Raw genomic sequence first — 26,789 nt, forward strand, 5'->3', positions numbered from 1 at the left:
TGCTAACAACTAAAAAACAAATTATTAGTCTTATTTTATTATTGTACTTTTGGACAAATCCCCAATTTTTAATTTGTTATGTTTACCAATAAGTCTAGGAATCACATACTCATGACAGCTAAGCAATAAGTGAAGGCTAGAAGCAGCCTGGTATCTGCCCAGGACATATAATCCACAGGTGGCAAGCCAAATGTCACGACCATGTCCTTATCCAGCCTCTGGGGGTCATTCCGACCCGTTCGCTCGCTGCGTTTTAACGAAGCAGAGCAAACGGGTACCTGCTGCGCCGGCGCCGTAGTGCGCCTGTGCATGCGGAACGGCCAAAGGCCATAGCAGGACAGCGATTGCCTCTGCCTGACTGACAGGCAGAGGTGATCGATGGGCGGGAGGAGGCAAAGCGGCGGCGTTTGGCCACCGTTTCGTAGGCGAGGTCCAGCCAACGCAGGCGAGGCCGGACCGAACAGGGCGCGGGCCGAAGCGGCTGTGTGACATCATACGCAGCCGCTGCGTGCCAGGGAGTGAGGAGTATCTCCCGGCCAGCTCGCTAAAGCTGCGCTGGCCGGGAGTTATTCCTGAAGTGCAAAGGCATTGCTGCTGTGCGATGCCTTTGCACTTTTGCGCGGGGGTCGGCACTGACATGCGGGGCGGACTAGCCCTGTGCTGGGCGTCCCCCCCGCATGTCAGGAAAGATGATCTTAGCTGTACAAAATTTTGCACAGCTGCGATGAACTCGGAATGACCCCTCTAAGCGGTCGTTTAACTTCCTTTGCCATCCTCCTCTTTTTGCTCCTGTTGATAAAATTTAATTGTAGTTTAAGTTCTTCTGTTCGACCAGAAGTTTCAAGTAGTTGGCAATTCAGCTGATGGTCTGTCATGGAACTAAGGAATTCTAAGACTGGGTATACACACTGGCCAATATATCGGTCGTTCAATTGATCAGCCGATATATCAAGGGCGCATTGGTGGGTGTGTACCCCCAATATGTCTGTGAACAACGTAGTTGACAGACATCACGTCGGCCCTGCAGCACAACCATTGGCCAATATAGTGTATCTGCAGATCTATTGGCACATCGTGCTGCGTGTACAAGCGGTCTGCAGACCGGCCGTACAATTGCTGCAGAGGCCACCAGTGACTGACATCACAACTGGGCAGGCATATGTAAATGCCCACCCAGTTATGACGCCAGGCACAACACATTGGGCTGACAATCGGTAAGTGTGTTTTCTCTATCGTCCTAGTGGATGCTGGGGTTCCTGAAAGGACCATGGGGAACAGCGGCTCCGCAGGAGACAGGGCACAAAAGCAAAGCCTTCCGATCAGGTGGTGTGCACTGGCTCCTCCCCCCATGACCCTCCTCCAAGCCAGTTAGATTTTTGTGCCCGGCCGAGAAGGGTGCAATCTAGGTGGCTCTCCTAAAGAGCTGCTTAGAAAAGTTTAGCTTAGGTTTTTTATTTTACAGTGAGTCCTGCTGGCAACAGGATCACTGCAACGAGGGACTTAGGGGAGAAGAAGTGAACTCACCTGCGTGCAGGATGGATTGGCTTCTTGGCTACTGGACATCAGCTCCAGAGGGACGATCACAGGTACAGCCTGGATGGTCACCGGAGCCTTGCCGCCGGCCCCCTTGCAGATGCTGAAGTAAGAAGAGGTCCAGAATCGGCGGCAGAAGACTCCTCAGTCTTCTAAAGGTAGCGCACAGCACTGCAGCTGTGCGCCATTTTCCTCTCAGCACACTTCACACGGCAGTCACTGAGGGTGCAGGGCGCTGGGAGGGGGGCGCCCTGGGAGGCAAATGAATACCTATTTTGGCTAAAAATACCTCACATATAGCCTCCGGAGGCTATATGGAGATATTTAACCCCTGCCAGAATCCGTTAAGAGCGGGAGACGAGGCCGCCGAAAAAGGGGCGGGGCCTATCTCCTCAGCACACAGCGCCATTTTCCCTCACAGAAAGGCTGGAGGGAAGGCTCCCAGGCTCTCCCCTGCACTGCACTACAGAAACAGGGTTAAAACAGAGAGTGGGGGCACTAATTTGGCGTTAGAAATATATAAAAAAGATGCTATAAGGGAAAACACTTATATAAGGTTGTCCCTATATAATTATAGCGTTTTTGGTGTGTGCTGGTAAACTCTCCCTCTGTCTCTCCAAAGGGCTAGTGGGTCCTGTCCTCTATCAGAGCATTCCCTGTGTGTGTGCTGTGTGTCGGTACGTGTGTGTCGACATGTATGAGGACGATGTTGGTGAGGAGGCGGAGCAATTGCCTGTAATGGTGATGTCACTCTCTAGGGAGTCGACACCGGAATGGATGGCTTATTTAGGGAATTACGTGATAATGTCAACACGCTGCAAGGTCGGTTGACGACATGAGACGGCCGACAAACAATTAGTACCGGTCCAGACGTCTCAAAAACACCGTCAGGGGTTTTAAAATGCCCGTTTACTTTAGTCGGTCGACACAGACAGGGACACTGAATCCAGTGTCGACGGTGAATAAACAAACGTATTCCTTATTAGGGCCACACGTTAAAGGCAATGAAGGAGGTGTTACATATTTCTGATACTACAAGTACCACAAAAGAGGGTATTATGTGGGATGTGAAAAAACTACCGTAGTTTTTCCTGAATCAGATAAATTAAATAAAGTGTGTGATGATGCGTGGGTTCCCCCCGATAGAAAATTATGGGCGGTATACCCTTTCCCGCCAGAAGTTAGGGCGCGTTGGGAAACACCCCTTAGGGTGGATAAGACGCTCACACGCTTATCAAAACAAGTGGCGGTACCGTCTATAGATAGGGCCGTCCTCAAGGACCAGCTGACAGGAGGCTGGAAAATATCATAAAAAGTATATACACACATACTGGTGTTATACTGCGACCAGCGATCGCCTCAGCCTGGATGTGCAGAGCTGGGGTGGCTTGGTCGGATTCCCTGACTAAAAATATTGATACCCTTGACAGGGACAGTATTTTATTGACTATAGAGCATTTAAAGGATGCATTTCTATATATGCGAGATGCACAGAGGGATATTTGCACTCTGGCATCAAGAGTAAATGCGATGTCCATATCTGCCAGAAGATGTTATGGACACGACAGTGGTCAGGTGATGCAGATTCCAAACGGCACAAAGGTGTATTGCCGTATAAAGGAAGAGGAGTTATTTGGGGTCGGTCCATCGGACCTGGTGGCCACGGCAACTGCTGGAAAATCCGCCGTTTTTACCCTAAGTCACATCTCTGCAGAAAAAGACACCGTCTTTTCAGCCTCAGTCCTTTCGTCCCTATAAGATCATATCTGCCCAGGGATAGAGGAAAGGGAAGAAGACTGCAGCAGGCAGCCCATTCCCAGGAACAGAAGCGTTCCACCGCTTCTGACAAGTTCTCAGCATGGCGCTGAGACCGTACAGGACCCCTGGATCCTACAAGTAGTATCCCAGGGGTACAGATTGGAATGTCGAGACGTTTCCCCTTCGCAGGCTCCTGAAGTCTGTTTTACCAAGGTCTCCCTCCGACAAGGAGGCAGTATGGGAAAAAATTCACAAGCTGTATTCCCAGCAGGTGATAATTAAATTACCCCTCCTACTACAAGAAAAGGGGTATTATTCCACACTATATTGTGGTACTGAAGCCAGAAGGCTAGGTGAGACTTATTCTAAAAAAAATTTTGAACACTTACAAAGGTTCAAATCAAGATGGAGTCACTCAGAGCAGTGATAACGAACCAGGAAGAAGGGGACTATATAGTGTCCCGGGACATCAGGGATGCTTACCTCTATGTCCCAAATTTGCCCTTCTCACTAAGGGTACCTCAGGTTCGTGGTGCAGAACTGTCACTATCAGTTTCAGACGCTGCCGTTTGGATTGTCCACGGCACCCCGGGTCTTTACCAAGGTAATGGCCGAAATGATGATTCTTCTTCGAAGAAAAGGCGTCTTAATTATCCCTTACTTGGACGATCTCCTGATAAGGGCATAGTCCAGGGAACAGTTGGAGGTCGGAGTAGCACTATCTAGGATACTGCTACAACAGCACGGGTGGATTCTAAATATTCCAAAATCGCAGCTGATCCCGACGACACGTCTGCTGTGCCTAGGGATGATTCTGGACACAGTCCAGAAAAAGGTGTTTCTCCCGGAAGAGAAAGCCAGGGAGTTATCCGAGCTAGTCAGGAACCTCCTAAAAACAGTGCATCATTGCACAAGGGTCCTGGTAAAAATGGTGGCTTCCTACGAAGCAATTCCATTCGGCAGATTTCACGCAAGAACTTTTCAGTGGGATCTGCTGGACAAATGGTCCGGATCGCATCTTCAGATGCATCAGCGGATAACCCTATATCCAAGGACAAGGGTGTCTCTCCTGTGGTGGTTATAGAGTGCTCATCTTCTAGAGGGCCGCAGATTCGGCATTCAGGATTGGATGCTGGTGACCACGGAGCCCAGCCCGAGAGGCTGGGAAGCAGTCACACAAGGAAAAAATTTCCAGGGAGTGTGATCAAGTCTGGAGACTTTTCTCCACATAAATATACTGGAGCTAAGGGTAAATTTATAATGCTCTAAGCTTAGCAAGACCTCTGCTTCAAGGTCAGCCGGTATTGATCCAGTGGGAAAAACATCACGGCAGTCGCCCACGTAAACAGACAGGGCGACACAAGAAGCAGGAGGGCAGTGGCAAAAACTGCAAGGACTTTTCGCTGGGCGGAAAATCATGTGATAGCACTGTCAGCAGTGTTTCATCCCGGGAATGGAAACTGGGAAGCAGACTTCCTCAGCAGGCACGACCTCCACCCGGGAGAGTGGAAACTTCATCGGGAAGTTTTTTCCACATGATTGTAAACCGTTGGGAAATACCAAAGGTGGACATGATGGCGTCCCGTCTGAACAAAAAACGGGACAGGTATTGCGCCAGGTCAAGAGACCCTCAGGCAATAGCTGTGGACGTTCTGGTAACACCGTGGGTGTACCAGTCGGTGTATGTGTTCCCTCCTCTGCTTCTCATACCTAAGGTGCTGAGAATTATAAGACGTAGAGGAGTAAGAACTATACTCATGGCTCCGGATTGGCCAAGAAGGACTTGGTACCCGGAACTTCAAGAGATGCTTACAGAGGTCTTATGGCCTCTGCCGCTAAGAAGGGACTTGCTTCAGCAAGTACCATGTCTGTTCCATGACTTACCGCAGCTGCGTTTGTCGGCATGGCGGTGGAAAGCCGGATCCTAAGGGAAAAAGGCATTCCGGAAGAGGTCATTCCTACCCTGGTCAAAGCCAGAAAGGAGGTGACCGCACAACATTATCACCACATGTGGCGAAAATATGTTGCGTGGTGTGAGGCCAGGAAGGCCCCACAAAGAAATTTCAACTCGGTCGTTTCCTGCATTTCCTGCAAACAGGAGTGTCTATGGGCCTCAAATTGGGGTCCATTAAGGTTCAAATTTCGGCCCTGTCGATTTTCTTCCAGAAAGAATTGGCTTCAGTTCCTGAAGTCCAGAAGTTTGTCAAGGGAGTATTGCATATACAACCCCCTTTTGTGCCTCCAGTGGCACTGTGGGATCTCAACGTAGTTCTGGGATTCCTCAAATCACATTGGTTTAAAACCAGTCAAATCTGTGGATTTGAAGCATCTCACATGAAAAGTGACCATGCTCTTGGCCCTGGCCTGGACCAGGCGAGTGTCAAATTGGTGGTTTTTTCTCAAAAAAAGCCCATATCTGTTTGTCCATTCGGACAGGGCAGAGCTGCGGACTCGTCCCCAGTTCTCTCCCTAAGGTGGTGTCAGTGTTTCACCTGAACCAGCTTATTGTGGTGCCTTGCACCTACTAGGGACTTGGAGGACTCCAAGTTGCTAGATGTTGTCAGGGCCCTGAAAATATGTTCCAGGACGGCTGGAGTCAGGAAAACTGACTTGCTGTTATCCTGTATGCACCCAACAAACTGGGTGCTCTTGCTTCTAAGCAGACTATTGCTAGTTGGATGTGTAATACAATTCAGCTTGCACATTCTGTGGCAGGCCTGCCACAGCCAAAATATGTAAATGCCCATTCCACAAGGAAGGTGGGCTCATCTTGGGCGGCTGCCCGAGGGGTCTCGGCTTTACAACCTTGCCGAGCAGCTACTTGGTCAGGGGCAAACACGTTTGCTAAATTCTACAAATTTGATACCCTGGCTAAGGAGGACCTGGAGTTCTCTCATTCGGTGCTGCAGAGTCATCCGCACTCTCCCGCCCGTTTGGGAGCTTTGGTATAATCCCCATGGTCCTTTCAGGAACCCCAGCATCCACTAGGACGATAGAGAAAATAAGAATTTACTTACCGATAATTCTATTTCTCGGAGTCCGTAGTGGATGCTGGGCGCCCATCCCAAGTGCGGATTATCTGCAATACTTGTACATAGTTACAAAAATCGGGTTATTATTGTTGTGAGCCATCTTTTCAGAGGCTCCGCTGTTATCATACTGTTAACTGGGTTTAGATCACAAGTTGTACGGTGTGATTGGTGTGGCTGGTATGAGTCTTACCCGGGATTCAAAATTCCTCCCTTATTGTGTACGCTCGTCCGGGCACAGTACCTGGCTGGCTTGGAGGAGGGTCATGGGGGGAGGAGCCAGTGCACACCACCTGATCGGAAGGCTTTGCTTTTGTGCCCTGTCTCCTGCGGAGCCGCTGTTCCCCATGGTCCTTTCAGGAACCCCAGCATCCACTACGGACTCCGAGAAATAGAATTATCGGTAAGTAAATTCTTATTTTCTCTTACCGATCGTCACGGATCGCTGTTGAGAAACTACACATCCCAGCATGCCCTGACACAGCTTTAGCATTCTCTGACAGCAAAACTGTGTCAGGGCATGCTGGGATATGTAGTTTCACAACAGCTGGAGCGCCGCAGTTTGGACATGCCTGGCCTAGTGTGTACCCAGCATTAGACTTAAAAAGGAAGTGGAAGATTCTAATGGTATCTGCTATATAAAAGGGAAAAAAAAAACCTTCATATATAATTGGGCAAAGAAGGAAACATGGTCACATATGAAAATATCAGTTGATACAGGATGTCACCCTAGGAATATTGATGAGTTTCTATGATATTGCAGAACACATTTGACATCAGATTGGAAGCAAATGACTATAGTACCATAAATGTTTATCAGAACTATGTAGTAAGTAACCTGATATGTCTGCAGACATAAACTTCCAAATGTGAATAGCTTCAGAATGAAACTTCTGCTGTAAACATGATTTTTTCATAGGTGTCTCACAACATGGTGAAAGCACACGCTAAGGCCTGGCATGTGTATAGTGACAACTATCGTGCACTGCAACAAGGTCAGGTTGGAATCTCTTTGAATTCGGACTGGGCTGAGCCATATACCCCCACTGATCCCGAGGATGTAAGAGCGGCTGAGCGATATATCCACTTCATGCTGGGCCAATTTGCCCATCCTATTCTGGTCAATGGGGACTACCCAGAGGTTCTTAAGGCACAAGTTCAGCAGAAACATGAGGAGTGTCCCAGTAGTGTGACTCAGCTTCCCACATTCACTGAGTTAGAGCAGACCTATATCCAGGGCACTGCGGACTTCCTGGGTATCTCCCACTATACGTCCCGGCTGGTCAGTGCCTCTCTCAACAATACCTGTATAGCTGAATATGATAATATTGGAGGATTTTCACCACATGTGGATCCTTCGTGGCCAGTCACCTCCTCTCCATGGATCTCTGTGGTCCCATGGGGCCTCAGGAGGATTCTGAATTTTATACAGGAGGAGTATGTGAAAGGGAATCTGTCAATATATATAACAGGAAATGGGATTCCTACACCAGCTACCGGAGAGGTCTTCAATGACACAGCTCGCATGGACTACTTGTCTGCCTACATCAATGAGGCTCTGAAAGGTAATGTACTCTGGACATTTGTAAGACTGTGTTATGCTTTTCTATTTTCACAAATGTATGATTTTTTTTTTTTAGTTCAAATGAAAATTGCCTAAAGGATGAGTAGCTACAGTATGGATAATATTTTAGAGATAACTTATATTAAACATATATAGTTGTATCTATCTTCACTTCTGTACCAAAGATATTTTATGTTTTATTACCTAGCTGAATACTTTCCAGTATACTTAATATTTACAGTGGAAATACAGTAGCACGTCTATTATTTAATGTCTCTATCTCCTTGCAGCTATCAAGGTTGATAATGTGTCTGCAAGTTCATATGTAGTCCGGTCACTACTGGATGGCTTTGAGGGCCCTCGAGGATACAGCCAAAGGTTTGGTTTGCACTATGTGGCTTTTGAAAATGCAAATAGACAACGGACCCCTAAAAAATCAGCCTATTTGTTCTCCACAATTGTTGAAAATAATGGTTTCCCAAGTACAAAGATCGTTAAATCTGTTACTTCAAGTCCAAGATGGACAAATATGAAGAAATTAAGTCCGCTATTAGCATCGGATGTTCCCTCTAAAGCAAAGATTGTGTGGGAAACATTTTCAGGGCAAACTGCCTTTGAAAGAGACATGTACCATTATTCCACATTTCCAGATGATTTCAAATGGGGGGTCTCAACCTCTGCTTATCAGGTTGAAGGGGGATGGAACACAGATGGAAAAGGACCAAGTACCTGGGATACGTTCACACATGTTCCTGGAAATATTGCTGGCAATGCCAGTGGGGACATCGCATGTGACAGCTATCACCAGCTGGATGCTGACCTGTACATGCTGAGGGGCCTAGGAGTGAACAGTTATCGTTTCTCCATCTCATGGTCTCGAATCTTCCCAACTGGACAAGGCACAGTCAATGTCAAGGGTGTGGAGTATTATAATAGACTTATTGATGGCCTACTGGCAAATAACATCTCTCCAATGGTGACCCTTTACCACTTTGATCTTCCCCAAGCTCTACAAGATTTGGGTGGTTGGGAGACTGACTTTGTACTTGATGCATTTCATAACTATGCAGACTTTTGTTTTAATACATTTGGCGATAGGGTTAAGTTCTGGATGACGTTTAACCAGCCTCATAGTATTGTAGCAGCTGGCTATGGAAATGGTGTGTTTCCGCCTGGAGTGAAGGATGAGCCCGGTGAAGCCCCATACAGAGTTGCTCACAACCTGTTGTTAATCCATGCCAGAGTCTATCACACCTATCATGAGAAGTATCATGGAAGTCAAGGAGGTGTAATTTCACTTAGCCTCAACACAGAATGGGTGGAGCCCAAAGACCCCAAGGAACCAAGAGACATAGAAGCTGCTGACCGCTACCTACAGTTCACATTGGGATGGTTTGCACACCCTATCTTCAAAAATGGTGACTACCCAGAGGCCATGAAATGGCAGGTGGCAAATAAAAGTGAACTACAGGGTCTCCAGACTTCCAGACTTCCAGTTTTCACAGATCAAGAAAGGGCCTACATCCAGGGAACAGCAGACGTTTTCTCCATTAACATATACACCACAAAAATAGTTCAACATAAAACCATAAGGTTAAGTCCCCCATCTTTTGATGCCGATACAGATATTGCCGAAGAAGTTAATACAAACTGGCCATCAACGGCTGTTGGCATACACAGGGCAGTAGCCTGGGGACTAAGGAGGCTGCTTAACTGGGTGAAAGAAGAGTATGGAGATGTTCCTATATACATCACTGAAAATGGAGTTGCTACAGATAGTAATGCCGATTTTGATGATACCAGCCGAATATTCTATTATAAGACATATATTGATGAAGCTTTGAAAGGTTAGTAATAATATACATTAGTTGCATAGTATTTGCAGTTTGTAAACCTGAAATATTTTGTGATTGAAGTTCTCTTTGTGAAATATATTCTATACTTTTTATCTGAATGTTCTACTTAGGGATCTGCTCATTCACACTGGTGCCGAGGGGAGTGGATACTAATCACCAGAGCCCATGCTTGTTGGAGAGACCCAGTAAGGGCCTGGATCCGCAGCCCTCCCCTCTGAGTATACTCCCTAATGGCACCATCCTCCAAGTTATATCTTCAGGAAGATGGCGCCACACAGTGAAAGCAAAGCCTCTTTACTCTCTAGTGCACATGCACCATCATCCCAAATACCATTGGGAAGATGATGCCATCAGAGGAGGAGGGACACGCTTCCCAGAGCAAGCATGGCAGAGATGATGATGCCTGGAGTGCCATCACAATTTTTTTTGCTGTGACATATTTTTTGTAGGAGGCATGGCCACACCCCCTTTGATTAGGCCACCCCCCTATAGTTCCCAGGCATGGTACTGCTCTCTATAGCCCTGATCATTCATTACTGAACTGAAACACAGGAGTAATGCAGATAAACAGGAATCAGATTATGTGTAAACATTCCTTTATTGGCAACCAATGACAGAGGTGTCTTACAAACGCTCCATAACTAATGTTACTGCCAGTTCCATTCTATGCCAGTTTACACTACAGTTCGGGTCCCAAAGTATTCCGAAAGTCATTTACAAAAAGAATTAAGGTCCTGATGCAGAGTTGTTTGGAAAATAGGCATACATTACCTTAAAAAAGCATGCAAAATGACAGTAGCTTACAGTATTTTTACCCATATGCAGAGCTGAACATACTGTATCTCAGTATACATCTGGTTTATGCCCGGTCTTCTAGCAGGAGCAAAAGATTTGCTTCCTAACAGGTGTACACGCATGTTTCTGCACCTCTACATGAGTCACATTTGCATAAACATACCTCTGCTTATATCAGACCACTCCCTTCACTCTGCCACTCCGCCTCTCCAGACATAAAGAGCACAAAGTGCCAGGTACATACATATAATTGTGCATGAGGCTGCATTCCCTTTGTATATTACACTACACAAACCAGTGCATTGTTTACCCTGCCTCATCCTCTTATCGCACAATTATAAATGCTTCCATTTTGCCCCACTGTATCTGCATGGTCCCCCTACGCACTGCAAGGTTTATGCCACTTTCTACTCTCAGGACATGTCTAGGTGCACTTCTGTAGGAAATTCCCAGACATCTACTATAGCGTACTATTACCACTTTAATACCAAGTACTGTGTAATTAAAAATAATGATTGTAATAATAGTTTGTGGTTATTGTTATGGTGGTTTTTGATAATGGTGTGAGAGAGGTGGTTTGATTTGTGAATATCTGGCATAGTAGGGTTATGGTCAATAGGATTCCTCAGAGGTTATACATGTAGAGTTTACTGGTCTGGTGCATCCTTTTGGATCTGTGTAGTGTTTCTGTTTTGCGTTGTTTGGTTTCATTGGTTTGCTTTGTCTGTTTGGTAGTGTCTTGTTTAGTGAAAAAGCATTATATGATTGGATACTTGTAGGGCAGAGGTGGTTCTAGAGTATTGATTAGGGTGAAGCTATTGTATGTCACAATCCAAGGGAATGGGCCTGGTGAATAGGAGATATACTGGCTGTGGCACATATCTTTTCAGAAAAATATTACAACTATTCAGAGAAAAATATATAGAACTAAAAACATAAGACAGGCGGCATGTATTAGCAGACATCCAGCACTATGGAATATGGACCATGTTCAGTACGGATTGCAAATTCTGCTTTGCAATCTGTACTGAATTTTATTGATCAAATTGGCTGCATATGACGTCACGCAGCCGAGCCAAAAATGCCACAGTCATGCCCCGTTTTCCCCGCTCCGCCCTGCAATGGTCCGCGAACGCCAGTCCCCCGGCTAATCAGGCAGAGGCGTTTGCAGCTAATGCGACCCGACCGCATGTGCGCTGCAGCCACATCGCAAAAATTGTTGTCACATAGCGTTTGCAATGCGACCTGAATAAGGCCCTATGCCACCACTTGGGAATGATGTTAAGAATGTGAGAGCAGCTTTCGGGTGTTTAAGTCTAGGAGAAAGGTTGGTTTGTCATTTTGTCTTTTTAGGTGGTCACCATAGTTTACTTTTCAATCCTTCACCTAATTCCCCCTTACTAGCTGCCAGCTGTCTTCAGGTACAGTAGGCACTGATATATGTTAAGGCAAGACAGGCACATTTTCATTGAATTAGCAGCTAATTGCAGAACGTATTAATATGTCTTACTAAATAATTTGAAGCCTGATTAGCTTACTTGGAGTTCTAAAGTCCAAAAGATTTATTTGCACAAAAAGAGTACCGCCGGCGCCAACACAAGTGTTCAATCCTAAATGCACTGACTTCCAAGGGTTAGTGTGATACAATTTAAAGGCTAACATTCAAATAGCCCTTACGGAATAAAGCCATTAGGTAAAGGGATCTGTATATACTCATAGGTCAGGAACTTCTCCTATGTTCCATTGGCTGGAACTTGGTTGAATCTGAAGTTCCCGCTGAAGATGTATCCCATCCTGGATTTCCTTTGTCTTCCAGTATTGTGTACACTTATAAAGAATGAGGGGCTGAAATCAGTTTCAGTGGCAGGGACATACTGTATTACCGTTACACGACTAAATTCCTAAGAAATGGATCTACTCACATTATGGAGGTTATTCAGAGTTGTTAGCAATTAAGCAAAACCATGTTGCACTGCAGGGGGGGAGGCAGATATAACATGTGCAGAGAGATTAAGATTTGGGCGGGTGTGTTCAACCTGAAATCTAAATTGCAGTGTAAAAATAAAACAGCCAGTATTTACCCTGCACAGAAACAATATAACCCACCCAAATCTAACTCTCTCTGTACAAGTTACATCTCCCCCACCTGCAGTGCAAAATGGTTTTGCCCAATTGCGTATCTTTTTTGGTTTGCTAACAACTCTGAATAACCCCCTATATACGATAGTATGTTAATATGATATGTGGTATTTCCACAAACCAGTGGGAATCATCATATGCCGATGAAAACTCTAAACATCAATATATAATAAACAGAAACGATAAATAACACATAATGAAAATAAAATGTTTTAAACATGCAGAATGTGTTGTTTATTATTATAATTCATTCAATTTTAATATTTGACTTTAACAGTCTAATAACTGATTATGGATTGCTTCTTTTCTTTGTTCAGCTTACAGCATTGACAGGGTGAATCTTAAAGGCTATACTGCCTGGGGCCTCATGGACACTTTTGAATGGAACTCGGGATACAGTGTGCGATTTGGGTTGCACCACGTGGATTTCATGAACCCTAACCGTCCAAGGACAGCAAAGCGATCTGCCATTTATTACGCCGAAGTTATACGCAACAATGGCATCCCGCTACAGAAGGAGGATGAGTTTTTATATGGAGAGTTCCGCAGTGATTTTGCATGGAGCGTGGCCTCTGCAGCCTATCAGGTTATACATCTTGAAAGCCGGATAGGGAATATAAACCTATCCTTATGCAAAATTGTACCTAAACAATTAGTCTTGTAACCTGCAGAGAACATTTCTGCAGTATTCTACATACTGTAATAGTCTGTCTTTTTTGTAGTGTTTAGGAAATTATACCAATCATATTATTGTTCTCATGGGTTACAATAACCTGGGACGTCTTAACACCAGTGTAGGCCCCTGGGCAAAACAATGCACTGTGGCCCCAACCCATCCTCCAGTGGTAGGGGTGGGGGTGCTATCAGCGGCATCTTTGATGTCCAGCGGGCGGTAGGGGGTGTTCTATCTTCCACTCAGCAAGTAGGATCTGGAGCAGTAATTTCTGCTGATTACTCCTGTACTGCACAGAAGGGAGATGGGGTGGGAGTGAGAACACTAAACTGTAGAAGGGGGCATTGGACTGAATGAAGGGGCCCGGTACATGACTTCCAGGGTGGTAGGGGGTGTTTATTAATATTAAGCAGGGGGAAGGGGGGGGGGGGGGTGGCGGCGGATAGTTGACTGGGCTTAATATTCATACTTTTATGGTGGGAGGGCAGCTTGCCTGACTGCAGATATCTCCAATTCCTGGAAATAGATTTATTAGCTTTTAATAGGATAAAAAAACTAGAGAGTCCCACCTTTCAGGAGGTACTGGGGACTTGGGGATCAGAGTTCAGGAGCCAGAGCAATCCACCAACAATAATATAAATTTGCATACCAGGTGTGTGGAGCTGGAGCAGGGACCAGCTGCTGGAAGGCTGATATCTCTGGTTCTGGGCATAGTTGAGACAAGCTGCCAGTGTCAACCAAAAGGGGAGAATCCCAGCTTTTGGAGTATACCCTCAGAAAACTCTAAGTCAGTCAGTACCTGAGATATCTGTCTGGGAAGAGCAATTAACAGGCTCGGATGGGGACCACTGCTTTGAAGTCGGATATCTCTGTTTCCCCAGTGACAATTTAAAAAAATCTGGTACCCCTGGAAAAAAGGGCCCCTTTGTTCATCCTAGGGCCCTTATACTCCAATTGCCCATTCGAAAAGACGACCCTGACGGTAACTGTGTTCTATTTGACAGTTTTCATAAATGTCATTGTATGTGTTACATTTCCTATTATCATGGTTGTATAGAGATATCAATTATCTGTCATTGCAGTCATGTTGTAACCACAAACGCTGATTGCCCATGATAGCTCAGTGTATTATAGCATATTTTACTGGGAGGGTGGCTCATAGGTAAAATCTGCCACTGATTACAACTGAGGCCCAGCGCTGAGGTTGACAGGACATGTATTAATGTTTAATATGTGCTGCAAATCATGGTGCTCTCTGTTCCAGTATATAGTAGAATATATAAAATTATTTTAAAAAGGAACCATTTGGATGATCCTCCTTTAGGTATGCAAAGCATCCCACAAAACAATGAATACATGCAAGAACATATCAGGTGCTCACAAATCTGAATATAGTAAGCGCCGAAATAACATATCATAAGGTTGGTGGTTGTAGGAGGGGGGCTGTCGCTACCCGTGCCTGGAGAGGAGACAATTAGGGGTCTATTCAATTGATGCCGGATCCTTTCTGACAGAAAGGATTTGACAGTTCAGTATTCAATTTGAGGCCAAATCCAACAGGTTTTGGCCGTTTCCGACAATGTCAATCCGACTTTTTTTAAAACATTGTCGAAAACAGACCAAATACCTGTAGGATTTGGCCGCAAATCTGACAAAACATGTGGATCTGCGGCTAATCCGTCGATCCATGTGTTTTCCGACAAGTCGACTCATGATTTGACCTTTCCGACTAGACGGCAGTTCCGACTAGAATTGAATAGACCCCTTAGTGGGAGAGGAAAAACATTTCAAAATGAGAAATGGCCTAAGTCTATAGAGGAAGCTTCTACTCTAAAATATACTGAGATGTATTCATTGGATAGTGATCAGTATAGACTGATGATGGAAGCTTCTACATATCATAGCAAACTCCTGAGTCTGCTTACACAAACCTCTTTCTTTTCTGACTCTCAGATTGAAGGAGCCTGGAGGGCAGATGGAAAAGGCCTGAGTATATGGGACAAATTTACGCATACACCATTCAAAATCTCAAATGATGATAACGGAGATGTGGCCTGTGATAGCTACCATCGGATCCATGAGGACGTGGCACTGCTAAAAGACCTCAAAGTCACACACTACAGATTCTCCATCTCCTGGCCTCGGGTTCTTCCAGATGGAACGCTGAAATATGTGAATGAGCCCGGGCTCAATTATTACATTCAACTTATTGATGCTCTGCTGGCTGCCAATATCACACCTCAGGTAAGATGGAAGTTGTTACGGTCACTGTACTGAATTTCTGGTTGCACAGTCTGCTTGTAGGACTGTTATTTAAAAAACTGTATTGCACTATAGAACTAAATAGCTTGTTTTATATTTTATTGTTTACTTTTCTTTGTATTGTATTTGTGTACTTGTACTGCCATATTTACACTGCTGTACTGTGCTTTTGTTTCTGTTTCCTCAATCTTCAATAAAATATAAATAAAATAAAAACTGTATTGAGGAAATAAACACATTTCTCCTCTATACATTTATGTCTTGCCAGTAACATGACCAATCTGGGGCCCTCTAGAGAGCATACCAATCTCCTATTTAGGTAGAAAGCATCTGCATGTATGTGTCATGTATCTGTGCTGAGTGGCGACCTACTCAGCCTTGGTTCCTGCCATGCTGTAACAGCTAACACGGTACCCCCCTGGTCATTGGTCGCCATTCTCCCAGAGCCGTCCCTTAAAGATCCTGGAGTTCCTGGCCATTGATTAGACTGCTGACAAGTTGCAATTCTAAGAGTAGATGATAAGAAAGAATGATTGTCTTTGTCCTCCAGCTTCAGGATAGTTCAGTAGAATAAAGAATTGCACAGGTTAGAAGCTGATAAACCATGCTTAAAGCAAAAGACTTTTCAAAAATATGCTCTGTAACAGAATTTTGAAATACAAATGAATAAAACATGCAGGGGCCACAGCATAGGTACACAGGTGTACATTAGGGAAAAGAAACTTGCTCAGAAAAAAATAGCTTTCTGCACATACGCAGAGCTGTATACATCTGGAGCATCATATACCTCATGGGCAGTATATGTCACTGGCTTACTATAAAAAGTCATCATTTTAAGTGTGTTTTACTTTTTGCACCTCCCATGTATATGTAGGTGCAAAAGACACACCTGCTAACAGGCTGGCCTGCATATGCCATATTTGCATGAACACGCCCCTTCCCACCCCTAATCTGCCACTCAAAATTATTGTAGATGCAATCAGAATACTTATTTCTACACTCCCATATGTGCATCCTCTCATTTTCAGGTAGAGTCTCTCATATAATGTACAAAATGCTTGTTGCCAGAAGCATGTTGGACATGGGATTTTTTTTAGGATTTTAGAATATTTGCCTATCATCATCTCTGCAAAAACAGATCCCTTTAATATGAGGTGGAGCTTGATCTGTCACCTGCCCAGCAGAGTCACTGGACAGTCTGGAAGGAGAACTGCAGAGCTTATCCAGAATTGAAGATGCACATAGCTATTTGTTAACTAATGGGCAAAACCATGTGTACTGCAGGTGGGGCAGATATAACATGTGCAGAGAGAGTTAGATTTGGGTGTGGTGTGTTCAAACTAAAATCTAAATTGCAGTGTAAAAATAAAGCAGCCAGTATTTACCCTGCACAGAAACAAAATAACTCACCCAAATCTAACTCTCTCTGCACATGATATATCTGCCCCACCTGCAGTGCACATGGTTTTGCCCATTAGTTAACAAATTTGCTGCTGCGATCAACTCTGAATTACCCCCATTGTCTTTTTAGAAAAACGGATCTGGTAGACTTACCCTGTAATTGCTATGTGTATGTTCAATTCTGGATAAGCCCTGAATTGTCCAACATTAACACATTAATTAGTAAGGAATGCTAATGCAAAAAAATGATTAAAATTGTTTAATTTTTTGGAACACCCCCTTCTGTTGCAGAGCGTATATGCAGAGTGTATATGCCTACCTCCCAACTGTCCTGATTCCAGCAGGACAGTCCCGCTATTCGGACACTGTCCCTCCATCCCACCCATGTGCCACAGTGTCCCACGGGCGGGGGACAGCAGTTGGGGGAGACTGTGATCACCACAACTCTGCCCTGCAAAGCAGCAAGTGATCTATACAAAGCAGGGAGGTGAGCTGGGGTTTGGGCATGCCCTCAAATAGCAGAATACATGGCCAAGCCTTGAGACCACACCCCCTACCGCCAGAAGTTACACACCCTTTCCAAAGCGAGTCCCGATGTGTGTAATGAAAATGTATGTATATGTGTTGAATAATGTAGTTGCTTCCCACCTCTGCATTTGGTTTTCAGTGCCTCCACCTGGATCACGGCTTTTTATTCTGCAAAATGGTACAAATGAAATACATCAGGGGGTAATTCCGAAAGCCCACTGCCCAGTACTAATGGCTGTGACCAGGACTGAATCTACACAATTGGGCTCCAAGTGTGAACAAAATAAAAATATGATCCCCCCCCCCCCCCCCCATAGACATAGTAAAAATAAAAGAATTTGTGTATGACCCCCACCTTCCCCGCCCCTCCGTGGTCTTGCTACAGAGGGGCGTGGTCATGCAGGAAAAGACTACCTAACACCTACACAATAATGCCCCTAACGCCATATTATGCTCAACACAGTAATGCCCTTAGTACCATATTATGCCCACAGTAATGCCCGTAGACCTATAGTATGCCCCACTCAGTAATGCCCCTTGCATCTTATTATGCCCCCCACAGTAATGCCCCTTGCACCAAATTATGCAGACACAATATTATGCAGCATACCAGTGGCGTAACTAGCTATGGTGCACACAGCACACTGCTAGTTTGATGGGTGTCTTGTTCGCCTCTATAACTCTACATCTCCCTTATCCCCCTTATCCATCCTTCTTCTCCTCCCCCCCCCCATTCCCCGCCTGCGCCGCCGCTGCTGCTCCGCTCACCAGCGTTGCTACTGTGGAGGACTGGATGGAGTCACCCGGCAGCAGCTGATCTTGAGGGGAGGAGGCTGAGGCGCTGAACATGCTTTTCAGCAATCCCTTCTCCTCTCAGCTGCGCTACTCAACACCGGGCGTGCCATCATCATGCGCGCCCAGGGCAGCCAGGAATCCTCTTCCTCTTAGCCAGCCAGCGTTCAGCAGCTGACACGGGGAGCTGCAGCAACAGAAGAGCCGGGGAAAGCATGGAGCAGGGACCCTACACCAGCGCCTGTCAGCGCTGGATTCATCCATCCAGGAGTCAGACTTACACCAGCGCACACCACCACCACAGGTTAGGGACTTATTAAAGCCCCCCTTCCACCCCTCGGTGTGCTTCTCACCTGCTCCCTTCATAGCTCTCCCCTTCATAGCTCACCTCTATCCCAAGCCCCCCCCCCCCCCGCGCGTTCCTCTCACTCGCTCTCTCCCTAATCCTCCCTCTGCGTTCCTCTCACTCGCTCTCTCCCTAATCCTCCCCCTGGTTTCCTCTCACTCGCTCTCTACCTAATCCCCCCCCCCGTCCCTCTCACTCGCTCTCTCCCTAATCCTCCCCCCGCATTCCTCTCACTCGCTCTCTACCTAATCCTCCCCCCGCGTTCCTCTCACTCGCTCTCTCCCTAGTCCTCCCCCCGCTTTCCTCTCACTCGCTCTCTACCTAATCCTCCCCCCGCGTTCCTCTCACTCGCTCTCTCCCTAATCCTCCCCCCGCTTTCCTCTCACTCACTCTCTCCGTAAACCTCTCCCCGCGTTCCTCTCACCTGCTTTAACCCTAGCCCTCCCCCAGCGTGGTCCTCACCTGCTCTAACCCTCGCTCTCCCCCCACGTTCCTTTCACCTGCTCTAACCGTAGCCCTCCCCCCACGTTCCTCTCACCTCCTCTAACCCTAGCCCTCCCCCCACGTTCCTCTCACCTCCTCTAACCCTGCCAAATGTGTAAAAAGGGGCAAACTGCCTGCCTAATGTGTAAAAAGGGGGGCTCTGCTTCTGTAATGTGTAAAAAAGGGGGACTGCCTGCCTAATGTGTAAAAATGGATACTAACAGATACTAACCTTACTAGCTACTAATACTGGTAATTATCTCAAGTGGTAAATGTACCTATATACTTATCTCTGTAATATACCACCAGCCACATACAGAGTCAGCACTCAAACATGCCGCGCAGATGAAGCCGTGCACTGCAAGTTTGGGCCTGTATATATATATATATATATATATATATATATATATACATATGTATATACACATATACATATGTATATACATATGTATATACACATATATATATATATATATTGGGGATGAGCGGGTTCGAGTCTGGTTCCGAGTCAGGCTCGGGTTTTACCGTGCCCTGTTAAGCCCCGAGGACCTCCGGTAGAGCTGGCCAGACGATTCCCAGAGCTCCGATACAGTCCGAATCGTCTTGCCCGCACGTGTGGAACGCAGACCAGTAGCTTCCAGTTTCGCGGCTTCCGACTTCCGGGGATGTGTGCAGTCAGCGGGTCAGGTTTGGCGCAGGCTTCCAAACTTGGTATGCGAGCCACCCAACGCATTTCTCCCCTAAAGGGCTTCGTCAGAGATGGGTGCCATACCATAGACAGTGTCCTAAAGATGTCCAGGTCTTCCTGGCTGCCTGACCAGACAAATAGAACATCGTCTATGAACCTTTTCCACAGTTTTATTTTATCCAACATTGGATTGGTATTCCATATCCTTTGGTTCTCCCACTCCCACTTTATCAAGTATATAAACCAGAACGAACTTGACCTTTACTTCACCGTAAACTACAGTAAAGAAAAAATTGTCTTTTTGGATTTAGAGATCTATGTGGAAGAGAATGCACTCGAAACACGGACACATATCAAAGAAGTAGACTATAACACCTACATTGAGAAGACAAGCGCCATCATCCGAATTGGCTCTGTAACATCCCAAAGGGACAGTTCAAACGGATAAAAAGGAACTGTTCGAAGAAAGAAGAGTACGAGAAACAAGCACAAGAGACGAAGAACAGATTTATCGAAAAAAGGATATGATGAAGTAAGTCTCAAAAAGGATTATGAAGAGATCCTGAATCTGGAAAGAAATACCCTCATGATCCCAAAAGAGTTGAAGAAGGAGAACAAGGATGGAGTGAAGAATGAGGTATCCTTCATCACTCAATACAGTTCACAATCGAAGAAAGTGGAGGGAGTTCTAAATAAATATTGGCCAATTTTATTAAAGGATGAGAAACTGTGTGAAATCCTCCCGAAGAAACCTAAGGTGATATATAGAAAGGCAAGAAATATCAGATCATCATTAGTAAAAAGTGCTCTCCCAATGGAAACAATAACAAAAAAAGAAGAGAAATCCACCTGGCTAGAAAATGGAAGGAAATCAAGATTTTTTCATTGTCTGAGATGTCAGAACTGCAAAAATACCAAGCATACAAGTACGAAGAATATCCAAACTTTTTCCTCAAATGCAAATAAGAAGAAATTCAAGATAGAAGAAGAAATAACATGTGATACAAAGGGTGTAGTGTACCTCCTGGAGTGTCCATGTGGACTGCAGTACATAGGAAGGACCATCAGACCATTGAAGAACCGTATCTCAGAACATATTAGAAACATCAGAAACAAAATAGAGACCCACAGTATTCCTGTACACTTTAAACACCATCACAAGAGTGACCGCACGGGTCTAAAATTTATCGGTATAAAGAAAATAAAAAACAACTGGAGGGGTGGGGATAAAGTGGCGGAAATATCAAAGGAAGAAGCAAAGTGGATTTATCAAATGGATACCATCACTCCAAAGGGTCTTAACATTGATTTCGACTTGGCAAGTTTTCCGGAATAAGCATCCTGCCCAAATATTTTAATGAGCACTGTTCCATTTTTGATAAACATAGATCCTCTAGACCACAGGTTCTCAAACTCGGTCCTCAGGACCCCACACAGTGCATGTTTTGCAGGTCTCCTCACAGAATCACAAGTGACATAATTAGCTCCACCTGTGAACCTTTTAAAATGTGTCAATGAGTAATTAATACACCTGTGCACCTGCTGGGTTACCTGCAAAACATGCACTGTGTGGGGTCCTGAGGACCGAGTTTGAGAACCACTGCTCTAGACCTTTGTACGGAAATTAGATCCAAGAAAGGGAAACAAAATCTTTTTCTGTCTTCTTCCTTTCTTCTTTTTCTTTCTCTTACTATTTTGTTTGACTAATTTTTTATAGGATTCATAAATTTCACAGTTTTATATTTATTTTTACAATAACTCTTTTAAATGTTTCATGAATATATTAACCTTTATAGAACATGAATTACTCTTAGTAAATGCATGAAACTTCCCCTGTATGGGAGGAAGGAGTTAATATATAAGAAATAGGATCCTGCAGTAAGGACCAATCATTGGAAAGTCCAAGGTATATAGGACACTGTCTATGGTATGGCACCCTTCCCTGACGAAGCCCTTTAGGGGAGAAACGCGTTGGGATGCTGCATACCAAGTTTGGAAGCCTTCGCCAAACCTGACCCGCTGACTGCACACATCCCCGGAAGCCGCGAAACCGGAAGCTACTGGCCTGCGTTCCACACGTGCGGGCCAGACGATACGGGCTGTATCGGAGCTCTGGGAATCGGCTGGCCTGGCTCTACCGGAGGTCCGCGGAGCTCAACGGGGCACGGACCCGGTAAAGGAGGGGACGAAGGACTCAAAGCTTAAATGCCTACAGGTACCATCACCAGAGCCGGCCATAGGCATAGGCAAACTAGGCAATTGCCTAGGGCATTTGATATACCTAGGGGCATCAGCAGCTTCTGCTGATTAAAATGATATGCGGCATGCCTATATTCTGTGTGTAGCATTTCATAATGCAGATACAGCCACAGTCTCACACAGTATATAGGCATGCCGCATACCATTTTAATCAGTAGAAGCTGCTTGTGTATCCTAGCCACATAGCAATGCAAATAAGTTGCATTTTCATAAAAAAAGGTGCCAGATGTTAGCATTGAGGCAATATTTATGAGGACACATCTGTATCCAAGCAGACGCAGAGGTCACAGTGTTAGTGGCAGTGTGATTGCTGTGTGCATGTGAGTGGGTTGGTTGTGCAGTAGTGTTCAAAATATGTGTAAGGAGCATTATGTGTGTCATGTAAAAATGCATTAATAATGTGCAACATATGTGTAAGAGGCATTATGCATGTCATTATGTGTATAAGGGCATTAATAATGTGCGGCATATGTGTAAAAGGGTACTACTGTATGTGTGTCATTATGTGTATAGGGTCACTAATAATGTGCAGCAAATGTGTAGGGGGCACTATGTGTTTCATTATGTGTATAAGTGCATTAATAATGTGCGGCTTATGTGTAAGGGACATTATGTGTAAAAGGGCATTAATAAAGGTTGTCATAATGTGTAAGGCGCATTATGTTTATAAGGACATTACTAATGTGTCTCATATGTGTAAGGGGCATTACTGTGTGGAATTATGTGTATAAATGCATTACTAACGTGTGGCATTATGTAGACAAATATAGAAACAAAATAAGAAGCGCTGTCACCAATAGTGAAGAATGTTAAAAATATATTTATTACCGTTATAACACACAATATATTAAAACAAATGAAACCCTTTCTGCTGAAATGTTAGCAAAGCTGCAATATAGCTAAAATGGTAACTTTATATTATTAATATTAGGAGGCTCCTTTATTTATACTTAGAAGATGTTACAGTTCTTTGAAAAAGTCCTTGGATGTACTTAAGTGAATGGAGAAATCTCCAGAGTGTGCACACTCCTCAGGTGGAACCACTAATGCAGAAGTTCACTATTGATCCTTTATATCATTAAATGATCCACACAAATAATTTGTAAAAGGGTCCACTGCAGAATACAAATGAAATCAGATGATGTATTTCTTTTACCTTTGTTCAAGCACTGAACTATGATGGTCCAATAATTAAGAGACTTTTCTGGGGTGCATAATTAGACATTCGTTTGATGTTTCAATTAGAATCAGAGCATGGAGCACGGAGCTTAAGGTTGCCTTGCTCCTCTGAGGAAACAGCCCCTGTTCTGAGGCTGAGAAACGCGTTAAGTATCCTGCCATTCCTTTCTGCTGAATAATTGATGCTGGTGGCTCCATTTTTTGCTCCATTGATTGATCCACATACGGGAACCACAGTCGGAGCAAGGCAACCTTAAGCTCCGTGCAGATCCTTCACACCGAGTACAAGCCACGGGCAGCCGGCGCCCGCATCGGTGAATGAAACCTCGGCGGGTCCGGAACTAATAGAGACGGGGGTAAGCATATCATATGAACTGAACGCTGCTATAGAACGGGCCATGCTCTGATTCTAATTGAAACATCAAACGAATGTCTAATTATGCACCCCAGAAAAGTCTCTTAATTATTGGACCATCATAGTTCAGTGCTTGAACGGAGGTAAAAGAAATACATCATCTGATTTCATTTGTATTCTGCAGTGGACCCTTTTACAAATTATTTGTGTGGATCATTTAATGATATAAAGGATCAATAGTGAACTTCTGCATTAGTGGTTCCACCTGAGGAGTGTGCACACTCTGGAGATTTCTCCATTCACTTAAGTACATCCAAGGACTTTTTCAAAGAACTGTAACATCTTCTAAGTATAAATAAAGGAGCCTCCTAATATTAATAATATAAAGTTACCATTTTAGCTATATTGCAGCTTTGCTAACATTTCAGCAGAAAGGGTTTCATTTGTTTTAATATATTGTGTGTTATAACGGTAATAAATATATTTTTAACATTCTTCACTATTGGTGACAGCGCTTCTTATTTTGTTTCTATATTTGTCTATATATTTTTTTGAGGATCAGCACCTCAAATATAGAAGCTGCAGCCACCGAATAGTGTTTTTAAAGGTGTCTCACAGTCAATACACTAGCGCCCACTTTCTTGTTGTGTGGCATTATGTGTATAAGGTGCTCTACTATGTGGTGTTGCGTATAGAAAGGGCACTACTGTGTCGTCTAATGTGAATAAAGAGCAATAGAGTGTGATGTAATGTGAATAAGGGGCTCTACTGTGAGTAGTAACGTTTATAAGGTAAAGTAATACTACTGTAGGATGTAATATGAATTATGAACACTATCGCATGATCAAATGTGAATGAAGTTGCAGTGTTGTGTGGCGTAATTGGAATTGGGGTTACTATTGTGTGGCCATTCCCCTTGCCAGCAAAAACACACCCCTTTTTGGGCTGTGTGCCAAAATTGCAAACTGTTATATGGGGTACAAACACCAAAATAAGGACTGCTATGGGTGAGGGGTGAAGGTGCTGGGAAAGAGGTGCAAGGTCAGAGGCAGAACCAGCGGTGGTGCTAGGGGGCACCAGCCAAAATCTTGCCTAGGGCATCATATTGGTTAGGGCCGGCTCTGACCATCACCATATGAGCGCTAGCCCGCACATTGCACAGTGGGCAATAGCGGGAGTGCTAGGAACTATTTGTTCATTGAAAACGGCTGCAATAAAAGGTGAAATAACCTGTAATTAGAGGATTTAAAACTGTTTTAAATGGTTTCGAGCAATTACAAATTGTGCTGAATTAAGCAGCGGGGGATAAGGCAATATACGGCTAATAAGGCTCACACTTTTAGAGACTGATTTCTTAGTGATATCAAGCTTTATCGTCGTGGGACGAACAGGTCTCGGTACATTTGTTTTTGTGCCGTTAAGGCTACTATCCAGCATTTACTAATGTCTGTATAAGGCACTAGAATAATAAGACCAGCGTATTACTTTGCTTTGTCTGTATAAGGCAGTAGATTAATAAGATCAACATACTATTTTGTTTTATTATGTGATGAAAAAATTGAGAATATGTTGATATTCTAAATGAAATTAATTTTATGATATTTTGTTGAATAAGTTGTGTTTTAAATTTTTACAATATAAAATAAATACACCTAGACTAAATCAGTCTGACTGTTTCTCTATCTTCTTCAAACTTTTGGTGCGCCAAGATTGCTTCTGTTTACTGTCAAACATGCAATTTTTGCTCAACTGCGCATGTGATTTGTCCGCAATGCACGTGTGTGACCCTTCACTATGCGATCACACCCTAGAAAGATGCGATTGTATAGTGATTGACAGGCAGCGACGTGGTGTTGGGGGGGAGGAGAGCAGGAAACGCCTGCATTTCCTGTGAGTGGAAACATGGCGGCGGTCCGCCTGTCTACGCTGTATATTTATGTAAGGTTTTGTGAGCGATTGCAATAGAAATGCTATCATCACGGGGCGGCATCACTCATGCTGAGCGCCCTCCAGCATGCGATTTTAGTGGTCGCAGATTTCCATCAGTATCTATCTCTGTTCTTACTGAGGAAAATGTTATTAGTGGCCCCTGGGTGCTGAAGTCCAGCTGCAGCATCCCCAGGGGTTAGTTTTTTGGGGGGTTTTACTGAACTTATTCAGTAAGACAACAGAAAAATAGCATAATCACATTTACTCTAATTCCCCCTTCCCGCTCTCTTACTGTCACCACGGTATCCGGACTCCAGGTCGACAGCACAAAGGTCGACACACCTTAGGTCGACACCAATTGGTCGACACACCTTAGGTCGACATGGACAAAAGGTCGACAGACCCGTCACCACATCTTCATTTCTCTCTCTTGTTCCATCTCCCCTCTCCCAAGTCTACCTGAGTGAGGCCTTGAGGACCAAGTTTGGAAACCTCTCCCATAGGCAGACAGGAAGCTGCCTCTTTTCAATGGCGTATCTATAATAAATAAGCGCAGTACGTGTGGTGCACATAGGCCCCTTGGGGGTCCAGGGGGCCCACACCTCACAAACTGCACAGAATTCTTCTATCCTTACCTGTCCAGCATTGGCAGCCATAGCGCTACAAAATCACTGGAACAATTGTGCGGCAGAATATTTATTGGCTTTTTGCGCATATGCAGTAGAAAATCACTGGGGAAATGGCCATCATGACATGACATGGCACAGCACCAGTCTACTAGCGCACCGAGCAGTGCTACTTTTGGTGTAAAGAGTCAGGAAAGAACTGCAGTTGACGGGTCAATGTGCTGCTTAATAGATCACTCCCCTATGATGTACCTGCTTGACTGAATATCCCTAAACAGGGGGATTTTGTTTTATCTATGTACTGTATTTGCCTTTTAAACGGGCAATTGGCTCTGCAAGTGTTTGTCATCTGACCTCTGTCAGCTGCTGTTTCTTTCGCCAATATATATAGTATTTTATTGATTTAATATATAAAGGCCGACTGTGGCACACCGGAAAGTGGTGTGTGTGCCCCTTTAAGACGTAGTTACAGTGTCTGCAGCTGAAGAAGGTAAAATGCTGGTGCAGCAGGGGTTAAGGTTGGACTCTGGTCTGGTCACATGCTCCAGATGGTAAGTGCAGATTTGAGTCTTGGAGCAGAGGAGCCCTGAGGGA

General features: G+C 44.7%; 1 protein-coding gene across 1 annotated transcript in view; it reads left to right on the forward strand.

Moving 5' to 3' along the window:
* The window catches only part of LCT (lactase), a 221,710-nt gene that overhangs the window by 51,760 nt on the left and 143,161 nt on the right, over positions 1-26,789 (forward strand). Inside the window, exons 7-10 of the mRNA XM_063933757.1 lie at positions 7,240-7,885; positions 8,175-9,731; positions 12,992-13,260; positions 15,301-15,591. Of these exons, the coding sequence (XP_063789827.1) occupies positions 7,240-7,885; positions 8,175-9,731; positions 12,992-13,260; positions 15,301-15,591 (2,763 nt within the window). The remainder of the gene's footprint in view (positions 1-7,239; positions 7,886-8,174; positions 9,732-12,991; positions 13,261-15,300; positions 15,592-26,789) is intronic.

This window comes from Pseudophryne corroboree, chromosome 7 (genome assembly GCF_028390025.1).
Source record: "Pseudophryne corroboree isolate aPseCor3 chromosome 7, aPseCor3.hap2, whole genome shotgun sequence".
NCBI classification, from domain to species: Eukaryota; Metazoa; Chordata; class Amphibia; order Anura; family Myobatrachidae; genus Pseudophryne; species Pseudophryne corroboree.